The following is a 13,283-nucleotide window of genomic DNA, read 5'->3' as shown; positions in this document are numbered from 1 at the left end:
CTTGCATTGCCCTATTCTTGTTGGGTCCTTTTGTTTAGTTTGGCCCATCATGTTGTCGGTTTTATGTACGGTTTTGATTTAGGTGAGGCTCAGTGTAGACAGTTTTGTAATATCGCTTTCTAGGTACGAGCTTATCAGGTTTCTCCTTTGTATCCTTCGTTGAAGACTTTTTCTTTTCGAAAACGTTTTCCATCATTATACTATAAGTTATCATTATTCCATGTACTCACTCGTTAGCAATCCTCATATGACACTTTATTCTAACAGGAGTAATACTTTTTGTGGGATCTAGATAAGTTATACATATCGAGTTGAGCAATATGTGCACTTCTCTACTATTGTGGTGCTAGAATCTGAGAGCAGCTTGGTTATAACAACATAGTGTTAAGGTTCTTTTGTACATCGATATATGTGATGTCACGTCTTCAGTTTTATGACATCATTACCAATAAAGAGGCGTTTCCATGAAACTAAACTGTAAACAAAGTGGAAAAATAGGAACACATGCAAATACTTAAATGTACGGAATAACCTCATATATATTCTATTAAAAGACCACCTTTTATACATTTTCGAAATGGCCAAATCACAATAATGGTCCACTAAACTAGCATCAAATGAAAAAATTATGAAAAACTACAGTAACTAATTAGGAAGTCACAACTTGTCATAAAGCAACGAGAAAGTTCTTAATCTTAATACCTTTCTCACTTTAGATCGAGCCGCTATCTAATCATTGTCACTCACTACAATGAAACTGAGTGGAAAACGACGAGCATGGAGTTAGAAAGAACAGATCTATACCTTTGAGTATTCCCAATCAACGACGAGGATCATGATGGCGTTTGAATGTCACCTTCACAAAATTTCCATGATCCACCATCTTGCCTCTTCAGCAAATAACGAATGGTGTATGTACTGAAATCAGTCATATCAATAACGTTTAGAAAGATATTTAGTAAAACTTTTAACAAGGGATAAAAATGTGTTACCCGCCCATTTTCCCACCTTTATTTTCTATCAAAAATTACCTGTAATAATTAGGGTTCTTCTGATGAGACTCATCCACAAGTTCAGCTGCTTCCTCAACAAGAGCCTCTATTTCCGCTGTTTCTTTGCCCATCCCATCCGACAAAATGTCAGCTCGAATGATCGACAACTGCAGCAATACGAATCTCCAAAAGCAGCGCCTCTCTTTTGCTGACTCAGCCAACACCTTCCACTGTTTTCATTCAATAAAAAAAAAATAATAAAATCACTCCTCATACACTTAATACTTTTACATGATGTTTGTTTTTAAAGATGTCTTTTGTTTAAAGATCTGCAGACTATGTCTGTAAAGAAGATGTGGCCTAAAGGTCTGTATGCTGAATAGTGAAGAATGTTTGTTTTTAAGTCACCAAAGTATTTTAATCATGTCTGCAACACTTAGAAGCATATTTCTAAGTTCGCGGATAGAAAAAGACATTATTTTATCTTATGTATTTAGAAAAACAAACAGTCTGCAGTAAAAATCATCTGCGCGCGCACAAATAAGACATAACAAGATCTGCAGACTGAAGAACAAACAACACCTTACTCACATCATCTTACGTATCGATCAATTCCAAAATATCTAAGAGCTATACAAAATGCTAATTACCTGGAGAAGCATCGGCTCATCAAGAACATCAACAAGATTATGAACTCGGTAATTAGGCCCAAGAGCTTCAGCTTTAACCGCTTGCCATTGCTTAACAAGGGCTTCAGCTTCTTCAACATGCATCAACCTCCTAGGAGAAATTGAACTTGTAGCAACGCTTGAATCTTGTAGACCTCCATCTTCAAATCGACTATGGATCTTTTTCCTTTGCATTAACGACAATTTCATTAAAGTGTCGGCAATAATATTCCCTTTGTTACGCGCAGATCCCCATATACCATGAGTAAGAGAGCCGGTGTTCACCCTTGGTTCACCATGAAACCAACTAGATGCCCTCCGTGGGCCCCAAACTTGCACGCGTGTTAGCTTAAATGTAGCAAACATTAAACATGCCATGGCTGTTATATAACCCATATACCTAACTGCATTATATGGATCCAGCCAAACTTCCCAAACTTTATTATAGTTTGCACCTATATTTCTCTTTAACTGAACTGCAGGGTAACTTTCGCTTTTACTGCTATTCGCTGTTAGTGGGCCCCGTAAATCAGATGGAGTCAACTGCTTTACAGTTGACCCGAGACGTGGAGAAGTAGATGTATGATCCTCAAGGGCTCGCCACTCAGATGAAAGAGATGGAGAAATCGATCTTTGACTTAGACCAGGTGATGTCTGTGCGGTTCTTTTTCTTTGTTTGCTTTCTGAAAGCTTCTTTTCGTTACTAAAATAGTTATTCTGCATAAATGAATTTCAATAATTACACTTCATACACCTTAAAAGCTAGAGGTGGCGATTTAGACCAATTCACTTAGAAACAAGTCCGCTTAGATTAAGCTGACAAGGATCAATTGTTCAAATGACTCTAAGTTTTGAAAAGGTCAAAGTTTCTTTAAGAGTATTTATCATGCTTACAGCCTCTCAGCGCGTTCTATTTCAGAATATATTTTTTATTACTGTAATAACTTGGTTTTGGTAACCATATTGACCGCATTAATTATTTAAAATTAAAAAGACAATAATGTTTATCGGTCAACCAATCCTTCAGCTTTAACCCGCCTACAAAACTCACCAAAGATGGAGAACAATCCTTTGTGTCTGGAAACAGGCGAAGTATAGCATCATTGACCCATGATTCCTGGTCAATTAAGTAAAATCATTGACTAACATGGCATCTTTTGGTGAATGAAAATATACTGACAGCCGTTAGTTACGGGAATTAAATCATAGCATGTACATTAATTCATAAATGAAAGCATACAAGTAACTTCTTTGCGTTTGAAGCATCCTTCGGGTCTTTCCCTGAGATCAACGTTCTTGAAGTAGAATTCGAATTTGACTCAACTTGGTGTAGCTTTCCAATAACCACAGCCTCATCAGCCTACAAGCACAAAGAACGATAATCAGTAAATTTTAATGGAAAAAAACTTCTACGTGCACAGTTTGTAGATATAATAGATAATCACCTCTCCTAGAAGGAACATACAGAAGGCTTCTTCAAGCTTCAAATCAATGCCTTCTGCTGCCATTAAACACTCACAGATAGTTTTGGCTTTCTTAATCTACAAAATAAAACACCAACAGAGTTTCATGAGCAGATACGATTTTCAAATATTTGAACTATTTATCTATAAACACCTTCACGTACCCAACAACCATTAAGTTACATCTAACTTAGATAACTGAAAACGGGTCGAACGGGTCAAATGTCGCACAAACAGTTATTTTTTGGTAGCAAACATTTACTATGGCCGACTGTTAAAGTCCCCCAAAGTGTATTTCTATTGCATCAAACATTTACTCCAGAAACATATATCATAGCAAAATAATATAACCTTAGTTACCATATTTGACGGACTGGTTAATAATAGAGAACTTCTCCATTTTGCCCCACCTCTACAATTGGTGAATTAGAAGATGAAAAATGTACCAGGTTTCTGAAAGGAATATACCATCTCTATTTGCTTGCTTGAAAAACCAAGGGCCAAATGAGCCATCATTACAGTATAGAGAGAGGTTGTATCAACTACAACTCTCTGATTCTGTGACTCGAGTGACTTCCTGTTCTTGCGTGTAATAGCTAGACTGTCCCATGTGAGAAGTTCAACAATTTCAGCAGCCAAAAGTTTATTTAAAGCTTGATTCAGAAAAGATGCCCAATCATCTATTTGACATGATGATTCAACGTCTAGGCCCTGTCTAAGCAGTTCCCGAAGGGCTGCAATTGCCCCGACTCTCCTCTCCGCATTTTCTTGTGTATGAGGCATGCCTAACAACTCAAGTGTACAGGCAGGAACAAGTTCTTCCAAAGATTCTTCAATCTATTTCAGATGTTGCAAATTAAGCATATCAGTTCTTAAAACTCCTAAAGGGTGTTTTAATGTGCATTTTGAAGGTGATTAGGTGATACAATAAAAAGTGAAACTAAACTACTTATGCATCCCTCTATTCAACCCTGTTTTAGACTCGTCAAGTGTTTCAATAGAATAATTTGGATCATAACCACCTTATTAGTTAAGGGTTAATCAACCAGTTTTCAGTTATTATCAGTTTCATACATGGTGCAATAAGAAAAATGATTAAGTAAAAAAACAAAGTTAAGTATTTATCCCTCTGTTTACCCTCATTAACCTCATTCTAGCTAATATTAACTTTTAACCATCCTCCCTGCCTTATCAGCATTTTATATTCAAATAAAGAGAAGACACGGGTAGATATTACCTGAGATAACAATGTCATCTTCTCAAGTGAAGGTTTGCTCTTAAGAAGACTCTGAGCACGAGCTAAAGCTTCAAAGCCTTGGGAAATCTTGTTCTTCTCAAAGTTTATTTTTGCTATAGCACACTTCAAGAAAGCACCTATAATAAGAAAATGATAAAACTCTGAAGAAAAAAGAGACGGCAAGCACAAACCTCTTTCAGATTTTTCTTACCTCTGCAAGAGCCATTGATAAAAGCAAATCATGAACAAAAGGCTTAGAATCAGTGTGTTGTAATGCTGTTCGCCCAATATCTAAAGCAAGCTTCTCTTCTCCAACCTAGAATATAGCAAAAGCAAGATATATTACAACTCAAACAACGACATTCATGAGAGGAGCAGCGTAGATCAAGAGGTGACAAAATGGGTTAAATGGTAATTGGTCACAAAGCGTGAAATTTAGGTACCGGCCAAAACGTATTGTGTTGGATAGACTTAGAAAACTTTTGTCCAGAAATAGTTACATAGCTATAAAATTTCAATGTTAACCTATTAATTAAATGACGTGATAAAGGAAGTTATAGAATTAAACATACAGTTTCGGCGACTTTCAACCCATTTGAACAGTTCCTTCTAACCTTTTTTACGTTTGGGTCAAAAGTAGCTGCTACGGAGTGTACCTCTTGAAGCAGGCAAAGAGCAGCAGGCAACCAGGACCATGGAATTTGAAGAGATGACTTTGGTGGAACTTTTTCCCTTAGATTACCAGCATAAGCTGCTTCAAAAAGAAGCTTATCACGCACATCCATCAAAAGATTCTGAAAATATATGATACAGACAAAACAAGGAAAAATGATGTATGATATGCTTCACACTGTACTTTAGTATTTTTTTTTTTTTTAGAACAGCCACTGTACTTTAGTATTAAAAAATGTGTACAAAGCAAATCAAGTTTATTGCTTGCAATGTAAGAAAGGTATCATATTGATAATATTATGCATGTTAAGTGATAAAATACATGCAAAAAATAAATGAAAAATCACTTGCACCTGGCGAGATACAGTGGTATCCATGGTGTACCCTTCTTCAATCTCAGCATTTTTTAGATGCTTTACGGACTTAACAATCTCATCTTTCTCTGATTTACCAGGAATGCCAAGAATCTGCAACGTAAGTAAGTCAAAATGATAACCATTTTAACTAATAGATCCCAAATTTCCTATTGACACCGACAATGATTGTATTGAGTCCCTACTCCCTAAGCATCATCATTATCTCAGTCACCTTAGGAAAAAATCATGTTCCATTGTGAAAATGAAAATTATTATCTATATTCAATGCCAAAGTCTAATAGAAAATTGCATTATCTCATCTCATTAGCAATTGGCAATTCCATTGTAGGAGTTCCCATCTGAACATATCAATCCCAATCAATAATTTCAGTAACTACTTATCTTTCTTCTTTTAGTTGTATATACACGAAACAAATATACTATAAGAAGCCCTTTCTTAATACCTAAAAGGCATTTCATACATCCAAGGTCCTGTAAGCAAAATGACAACAACATTATTAATGACTAGTTGACATATGATATTAACTCACTCTTCAAACTCCAAAAGATTACACTCAATCCCTTTCTACTATTTGTTCATATTAGACAGCTTAAGGATTCTTTGATAATCTTATTTTCTCGCTTATGGCTTCGGGGATATGGAATATCCAGATAACTCATTCATTAGGGCACATGATCTTACCAACTTGAGCTTGTGAACTTCAATATCGTGAAAATTATTTTGTGGTTACGATTGCAAACGTCTAAAAGAGCATTCCCAATCTAGGACGAGATATCCTAGAACTCATCCTGTTAGATTTTTTTTTTTTTCTAATAAACAAACTTAGTGGCATCAACTCACCTCTGAATAATACACACACACACACATAGCACTAAACTATATATCCTCCAAATAAAACACAATTTGTGCATAGTTCACTACATAATTCCACTATTAGACTGTTAAATCCAATGATATTCACTACTAATAGCACCTTAAAAGCAATACAAAACAGAAATTAGACCTAATACTATCTACATTTTAAACAAAACAGAAATTAGCCCTAATACATATACATAAATCATCCACATAGAGAGATAAAAGTAAACCTGATAACAGGTAACAGGTATTTCAACATAAGCTGACCGAGTATGATGATTCACATTACTATTACTATCAGCAACACGAACATCAGCAATTTCACGGCCGGTTACAGCCAACGAAACGCCTCTTTTCCGTCTTCTATATGACGAAACCCTAGAAAATAAAGGATCGTAATTATAATAACAACCGGTGAATTCGTTAGGGTAAGGGATGTAGTTTGTTAACTTTTTGTGCGTTTTGTTGTTGATTTTGTTATTTGGAGAGAAGACGAGTAAAATGTGAGATGAATCAATAGCTGTTGTTGCTGCCATTGATGAAACTGTGCTACTGTTGTTGTAGGTTTGTTTAAGTATTGTGTGAATATGATGATTTCATGGTGTGAAGAATGTAGAAAGGAGAGAATGAGTGAAACTGAAGAAAGAATTGGGGAGCAATGGAACGGACAAAAGGAGCAAAAGCTATATTTCTGGAATTTGGAATGTCTACTTTTTGTGATCGAGGCATTTTGGAATCACAAAAATTTAGGGTACTTATTTTTTGAGCTTATTTTTAGGGTGTTTTCTTTGGTTAAACACTTACTCCTTTTTTTAACATCAATTTGAAATTTCAGGGGACTCATCTCCCGTAGTTGCATAACTCGCCATCAACTACTGTCCTGGACGAAACTCGGATTAATCCGAGAGCATGGTCGGTAAAACCCCACCTCCCCGCTGCCCCGCACTAAGCGAAAGGCGACATGAGTGGATACTTCAGGTTAGGGATAACATTGAGTGCAATGTTGTATTCCAGCAGAGTCGAAATCCTGACCTCTCTCTAAGCTACAGCTCAATATTCTAAAACCAAATTTTAGAACCAAATTCTAAAATTATTGAAAATCAAATTTTAAAGACAAGGCCGTTAGCACGGAAGTGGAGAAGTTAGGCATTGTATAAGTAAAATGTTTGATGTTTTAGATCTGTCCGGATCTTAGACATATCAGTTTCATTTTCTTCTTTTTCTTTCTAGCTATTAGAAATTGATTCAAAATATACATGATCATGTTTCATTGTTTTGTATGTAATGTGTAAGAAAGTCGCAGTAGTAACTTACATTTGGGCGTCTACGTGCTTCTATACATTTAGATAAAAATGGTTTGAAACTATATGGGGAAGTGTATATGCCATTTCTCTGTTACAGATTTCTGGTCACCCTTATATTGACACGTGTCCCCAAAGTCTTACAAATTAAAACCAAATTTTAGAACCAAATTCTAAAATTATTGAAAACCAAATTTTAAAGACAAGACCGTTAGCACGGAAGTGGAGAAGTTAGGCATCGTACAAGTAAAATGTTTGATGTATTAGATCTGTCCGGATCTTAGGCATTTTTTAAGGCCTTTGATGGTCTTGTTTTCGTTGTTTATCGTTTTGTTTTATGTCAGGTTTGTTAGTTTGTTAGTTTAGTTTTAGCCATTTGGTTGGTTTTGTATCCTTTGTTTGTTGTTAGGACTTGAGTGGTTCGTTTTGCTCCTAGCCCTTCTGTATGTTGTATCTGTTACAGGTCCTTTTATTTTTAATGAAATATATAAGTTTCTTTTTCACAAAGGAAAAATTATTTTTTTATTTGCCTATTACTCTGTTTTCAATAATTTTGTTTTAGAAAAAAAAAAAAAAATACACCGTTATTAGTAAATACATGTACAACTCAAAAGACAGATTGTTATCTTATAATTTCTCAATAAAACTATACAAAGATTGAATGTCATAATACGATGACTGAATAACTGAAATTTTTTAGACCCCGCACTTACTAATATACAGTAGTTAGTTTCAGTTTCTTTTATTATACTCCGTACAAAAGAACAAAAACAATTAAAAAGAAGAGTTAACCCATCATTGTTCATATTGGGAACTTTTAAATAATACTACAAATTTGTGTCATTGGTAGACGAATAAAGACAAAGATTAGGACGGGACAAAGACATCCATTGCGACAGCTCTAAGTAATCTCGTGTACCCTCACGTTCGTGTCACATCTCAAAATTTAATTAAAATTTCTAACGATCATTAGTGACGGGGACTGCTAGCATAATTTGTTCAAACTATAGTGACTAACCACATAAATAAAATACATAAATTACCTGTGTAATCTAGGATAAGTCACAGGAACCAACCCACTTAAATTTTTCTAAAATCATACACACGACACATCTTTACATGAATTTTCAAGTCACGATCTTTTAATAAGGCCCCGTTTAACTCACGAAATTCAATGAGATTCCGGCAGAATTGGACATGGAATTGAGACATGCGTCGTGTCTAAATTCAATTCCAATTCTGCCGAAATCTCATTAAATTTCGTGAGCCAAACAGGCCCGAGTAATGTGTTAAACTGATAATTAAGCAATAAATTTCTGTTTTTAGCCTCATACAAAAGAGCTCAGAAAAATAAAGGTAAGGCGTTAGTTACACGAATAACGCACTAAAATGTTTCTTTAATGATGGTTTTGCTACCGCTTACGACGGTCATTCATCACGCATGTGAATCATACGCATAGAATCTCAGCCACACTGTTTAATATTTCTCACGAGTCACTAGCATTGTAAGCAATGATCTATTTTTCGTTCAAATAAACTCCATAGTGCATAGAAGATGTAAGAATTCATTAGCATGGGGTGTAATTGAATCTGACGGCACACTTCGTTTAAAATCAAGTCAAGCACCCCAGTCTTCATCACTCGAATCCTGCACATAAATTTTGATTATGAAATATGTCAGGTACAAAATTTTGCATAAACATAGTTTTACCAAAGTAATTGGTGCAATATAACAACATACTTTTAGTCTTTTACTAAAGTTATTTAAAAGTAAGGAATGTTTTCATCTATGCTAATACTTGATGTGTGTTTCTCTAATTGGTAAAAGTGTGACAATATGTTGGTAATTTGTGCAGTATGGATAACATTTTATGCATTAGGTGGATAATTAAGAAAAGTAGTTTTTGTAGTTGTGCAATTCAAACATATTAGGGGTAATCTTACCTCTGATGGATCTGAAATCTCTTCAATTTCATCATCAGAAACCTAAAAGAATGGCACGTTGTCAAACAAGAATCTAGAAATATTGTTGATAGAAGTTAACTAAGGAGGACAACAGCAATAGCAATGGAGTATTGAGTGCCTCGAGTGCTAAAATCTTATATAATGAAATAAGTTGAAGGAAAAAAAAAAAAAAAAAAAAAGTTGAAAAAAATTCAAGAGTAGGTTTTAAAAATTCCGGACTTTCAGTCGATAAGAATACCTTGGGCTTCTTCTTCCTCGGGGTAGATTTAGTACCTGCATGTGAGAAGCATACATTGAATTTAAACTAACAATTGAAGCCATCTTTTCAATTTACCCGTTCTTTGAATGCTAAGTTTTTGGTTACCCATTTGACCCATTAGAGATATAAGTAATACAACTAACACCAAGCGACTTAACAATAATTATGGGTCAAGATTGCCACTCTAGACAAGGAAATATGGAAATTGGGAGAAAAAACGATACCAGTCTTTGTTTCTTTCAGTGCTTTCCCCTTTTGCGTTGATCCTTTTATCTGCAAAACAATTGCTGGCTCATTTCGACATGCGTATAAATGCAAAGAGAACGTTACAAGTAGAGATTGCAAATGGGTGACTTGAAAAACGTCATTTCCTAGTTTAGGTCAAATGGGCTGGATCAGGCTACGTTGACCATAAATACTTATAACGATTGTAGTTGTTATACAAATTAAAAAAGACTATGAGTATCTTTAGGCCCATTTGTCCAGTTATTTTAGCTAAACTTTTAGTTAAAACACAACCAATATCAATACATTCATAAGTGGGTACAAACTACCACCTCAAATTAAAATTTAATTAAGTTATTGAGAGAGGCAGATCTTACTTTACTTTGTTCGACCTTATCATCCATAGATGGCTCCATCAACTTTTTCCTAAAAACTGGGAAAAAAATTATAATCTTAGTGGCTAATACATGACCAACTAATACTTTCAGTTCGAGATAAAGCAAATAGAATATAACACAAAGAAACCTTTTGATGACTTTGGATGCGGTGATGTGTTCACTGCCATCTATAAATATCATAAATTATCAGAACAAGTCCTCAGCAATAGGATTTGAACTAAAGGTACGTAAACCATACTAAAAAGGCATGACGAAAATATTAATTGAGAAGAACGAAGTGCTAATATCAATATCAAAGGTTTAAAGCCTGACCTTTTCTTCTTTTTTCTTAAATAATGTAGATATAGTGGTCTGAACAAGAGAACTTTGATTATTCTGAGAACTATCCTTCAATTTGGTTGCTGATTTGCTCGTCTCTAATAAACTTTCAGAACATTTTGTTACTTCTGTTTCTTCATCATTTTTATCGCCACTGTAAAACAGAACAAAGGGATTTTCAGTCTATTTGTGGTAAAAGGAACATATCAGCAGACACCTCAGAACAAATCTAAATTGATTTTGGTTAAAACGGGTCATTTTCTAGTAAAGAACACAACTGGCCAAGTTGGGTTGGGTTAGGTTATATAGGTTTCAGATCAATGGCAAAAGTATAAACAAGTTTTCAGAAAATACCGTATTAAACTTGCACCAATTTCATTATCTTCCCGATCAGAAGAATCGGTTTCAATATCCAAATCAATCGCATCATCCGCAGAAGAAGATTCAGCAAATCTGTACCAGGAAAGATCCTTAGCAATATGCATAAACACAGAAGGTATTCAAAATAAAATGAAGATTCTTACTTAAATGTTTTTCCAGATGTTCGTGCTGAATGTCTAGTTGCAGTTTTTTGACTTGATTCATTCAGATCACTTTCATTAGTTTCATTGTCAGAAAGTTCAATATCCGATTCACGTTTGGGAGAGTGTTGTTGTTTCACATTAGTTACTCTACTGTGGCTCACTCCTTGAACTCTCTCATTTGTAGAGCCTGCGCCGCCTATAAACTCATAATCGTTTTGCTGTTCCTGTGACCAATAATAGATGATAAGAGCAAGATTACACAAAAAGTAACGAACTAACGATGACTATTTAGAAGGTCATTAATGTATTTATTTCAAGGGAGCACTGACCGTTGTCATGTTTTCCGGAAAACTGAGTCGGGTTTCCTCTGGGTTCTCTTCCATGGTTCCAATCCACCAAGCGTCAGAAAATACAATCTGAAAAAGCAGAACTTCGAATACACTGTTAATAATCTTACAAATAATAGATAATTAATAATTAATTTGTAATATTTTTGAGAGTAGATGCTACAAAATTAGGTGAAAAACACTTCTAACTATCAAAGTAATCACCAACCATGGTATCAAAGTAATCTTCACACATCACATTCTTCCCACCTTTAGAAAACTGCAGAGTCAAATACCCGTTTTTTGGATAAACAATAGTCCCAAATAATTTCATCCTGCCCTACAAACAGAAATAATGAATACCAGTTAATTCATGACTGTCGCAAATAAAAATTCGAAACAGGTTTTAAGTCTTAGACATCAAAACACATTGAAGAAATCCCAAATTTGTAATATGTTATAACTGCACTTGGGCTATAAGATTGGACATCGAACCTATCAATAGATATAGATAAACTAATTATTATTTATTAATAGATAAAACTAAACAAACAACATACACTATTCAACCCCAACCATAACTATTTGAAGCATAAACTGATTATTAGATCAAACTAAAACAAATGTAAATATAAACCTAATCTCGCACACAGGAAGTTCAATTTCAAAGTCACTACTCAGATCAAAAATCATAAGCATAAACTTAATCATGAAACCTCACAGGTTGAGGTACATAGTTCAACCTCAAACACACTAACTAGGTCAGAGTCATAAGTGTAAACATAAAATTAATCAGTAAGACTCACATAACTATCTCATAACTACACACATCATTCAAGCTCAAACACACTAATTAGGTCAAAATCATGAGTATATAAATATACAGATTATTGCAACAAAATGATAACTCAAACACTGATTAGAAATTTGTTTCAATCTTAAACATCAAAATAAGAAATTAAAAATTAATATAAAGCATAATTTAAACCTGGGGAAAATCCATGTAGAGGATAGGGTTTTTAGAACCTAGATCCTTAAGCTCACCGACCTTGCCACCGGTAACCGGAGCAAGTGAACCGGGAAATGAAAACAGAAACCGGTTCTTCCGGTTTGATTTCCTAAGTATATCTTTACCGTGATGTTTAGATACTGTTTTCGAAGGGTTTAAAGCTAATGATGAAGCTTTGGCCGGAGTTTCAGAGAGTAAGTTCTTTGAAATCGCGAGGTTTTTAAGTCGTTTTCGTTCTTCTGCTTCAGGATTTGTTTGGTCCGCCGCCGTTGATCGGACGTTTTTTTGATTACCGCCTTTCGCCATCGGAAATGTATCTCCGGGACGTGATCGGAAAGCGGGAATGGTTTTGGTTTCACTAACCTCAGTAAATTGTAGGGGAGGTGCAGTTGACAGCTGATTTACTATTATATATACCCTTAGCTAAACTCCTAGATAAAAAATTTAGGGCTATAATAGTTGTAAGTTTTATAGTAAAAATTATGGTATATATATAAATAAAAAATTAGTGTGTGACAATCACTTTTCTAATAAATTAAAATCGTAATATTGCATGTAGTATTGATGCTCGGTTAATGATAGGGGTATTAGCCAAGTATCCGAGCTCGAGCTCGTTTGCATCTGAATTTTCAAACTCGAACAAAAATGATTACTTAATTAGTTTTATGAGTCAAACTTGGATTTATTAAT

The 13,283-nt window shown here is 34.7% G+C and overlaps 2 protein-coding genes across 2 annotated transcripts; both read right to left on the bottom strand.

The window, feature by feature from the left end:
- Positions 1-536: 536 nt before the first annotated feature.
- LOC139866334 (plastid division protein CDP1, chloroplastic) lies at positions 537-6,949 on the bottom strand. Its single transcript, XM_071854549.1, has 12 exons — positions 6,499-6,949; positions 5,386-5,499; positions 5,017-5,154; positions 4,572-4,676; positions 4,361-4,483; positions 3,592-3,960; positions 3,106-3,201; positions 2,901-3,020; positions 2,712-2,777; positions 1,643-2,377; positions 1,032-1,222; positions 537-918 (listed from the first exon to the last, which is right to left on the bottom strand). The coding sequence occupies exons 1-12, from the start codon at positions 6,802-6,804 to the stop codon at positions 834-836; spliced, it is 2,448 nt and encodes an 815-aa protein (XP_071710650.1). The 5' UTR covers positions 6,805-6,949; the 3' UTR covers positions 537-833.
- A 1,761-nt stretch (positions 6,950-8,710) lies between these two features.
- LOC139866587 (DNA-binding protein RHL1) lies at positions 8,711-12,961 on the bottom strand. The gene is made up of 12 exons (XM_071854866.1): positions 12,573-12,961; positions 11,814-11,924; positions 11,588-11,674; positions 11,259-11,482; positions 11,089-11,187; positions 10,729-10,888; positions 10,544-10,583; positions 10,396-10,451; positions 10,018-10,066; positions 9,773-9,807; positions 9,514-9,555; positions 8,711-9,217 (listed from the first exon to the last, which is right to left on the bottom strand). The coding sequence occupies exons 1-12, from the start codon at positions 12,897-12,899 to the stop codon at positions 9,188-9,190; spliced, it is 1,260 nt and encodes a 419-aa protein (XP_071710967.1). The 5' UTR covers positions 12,900-12,961; the 3' UTR covers positions 8,711-9,187.
- Between the last annotated feature and the right edge of the window lie 322 nt (positions 12,962-13,283).

Source organism: Rutidosis leptorrhynchoides, chromosome 9 (assembly GCF_046630445.1).
Source record: "Rutidosis leptorrhynchoides isolate AG116_Rl617_1_P2 chromosome 9, CSIRO_AGI_Rlap_v1, whole genome shotgun sequence".
NCBI classification, from domain to species: domain Eukaryota; kingdom Viridiplantae; phylum Streptophyta; class Magnoliopsida; order Asterales; family Asteraceae; genus Rutidosis; species Rutidosis leptorrhynchoides.
This window is presented reverse-complemented; position numbering and strand designations above follow the sequence as displayed.

Coding starts and splice junctions, on each gene's coding strand:
- LOC139866334 (XM_071854549.1), bottom strand. CDS start 6,804: ATGGCAGCAACAACAGCTATTGATTCATCTCACATTTTACTCGTCTTC. Junction 5,155..5,385: donor ATACCACTGTATCTCGCCAG/GTGCAAGTGATT, acceptor ATATATTTTCAG/AATCTTTTGATGGATGTGCG. Junction 1,223..1,642: donor ATGAGCCGATGCTTCTCCAG/GTAATTAGCATT, acceptor GAATGAAAACAG/TGGAAGGTGTTGGCTGAGTC.
- LOC139866587 (XM_071854866.1), bottom strand. CDS start 12,899: ATGGCGAAAGGCGGTAATCAAAAAAACGTCCGATCAACGGCGGCGGAC. Junction 10,584..10,728: donor TTAAGAAAAAAGAAGAAAAG/GTCAGGCTTTAA, acceptor TGATATTTATAG/ATGGCAGTGAACACATCACC. Junction 9,556..9,772: donor CGAGGAAGAAGAAGCCCAAG/GTATTCTTATCG, acceptor CCATTCTTTTAG/GTTTCTGATGATGAAATTGA.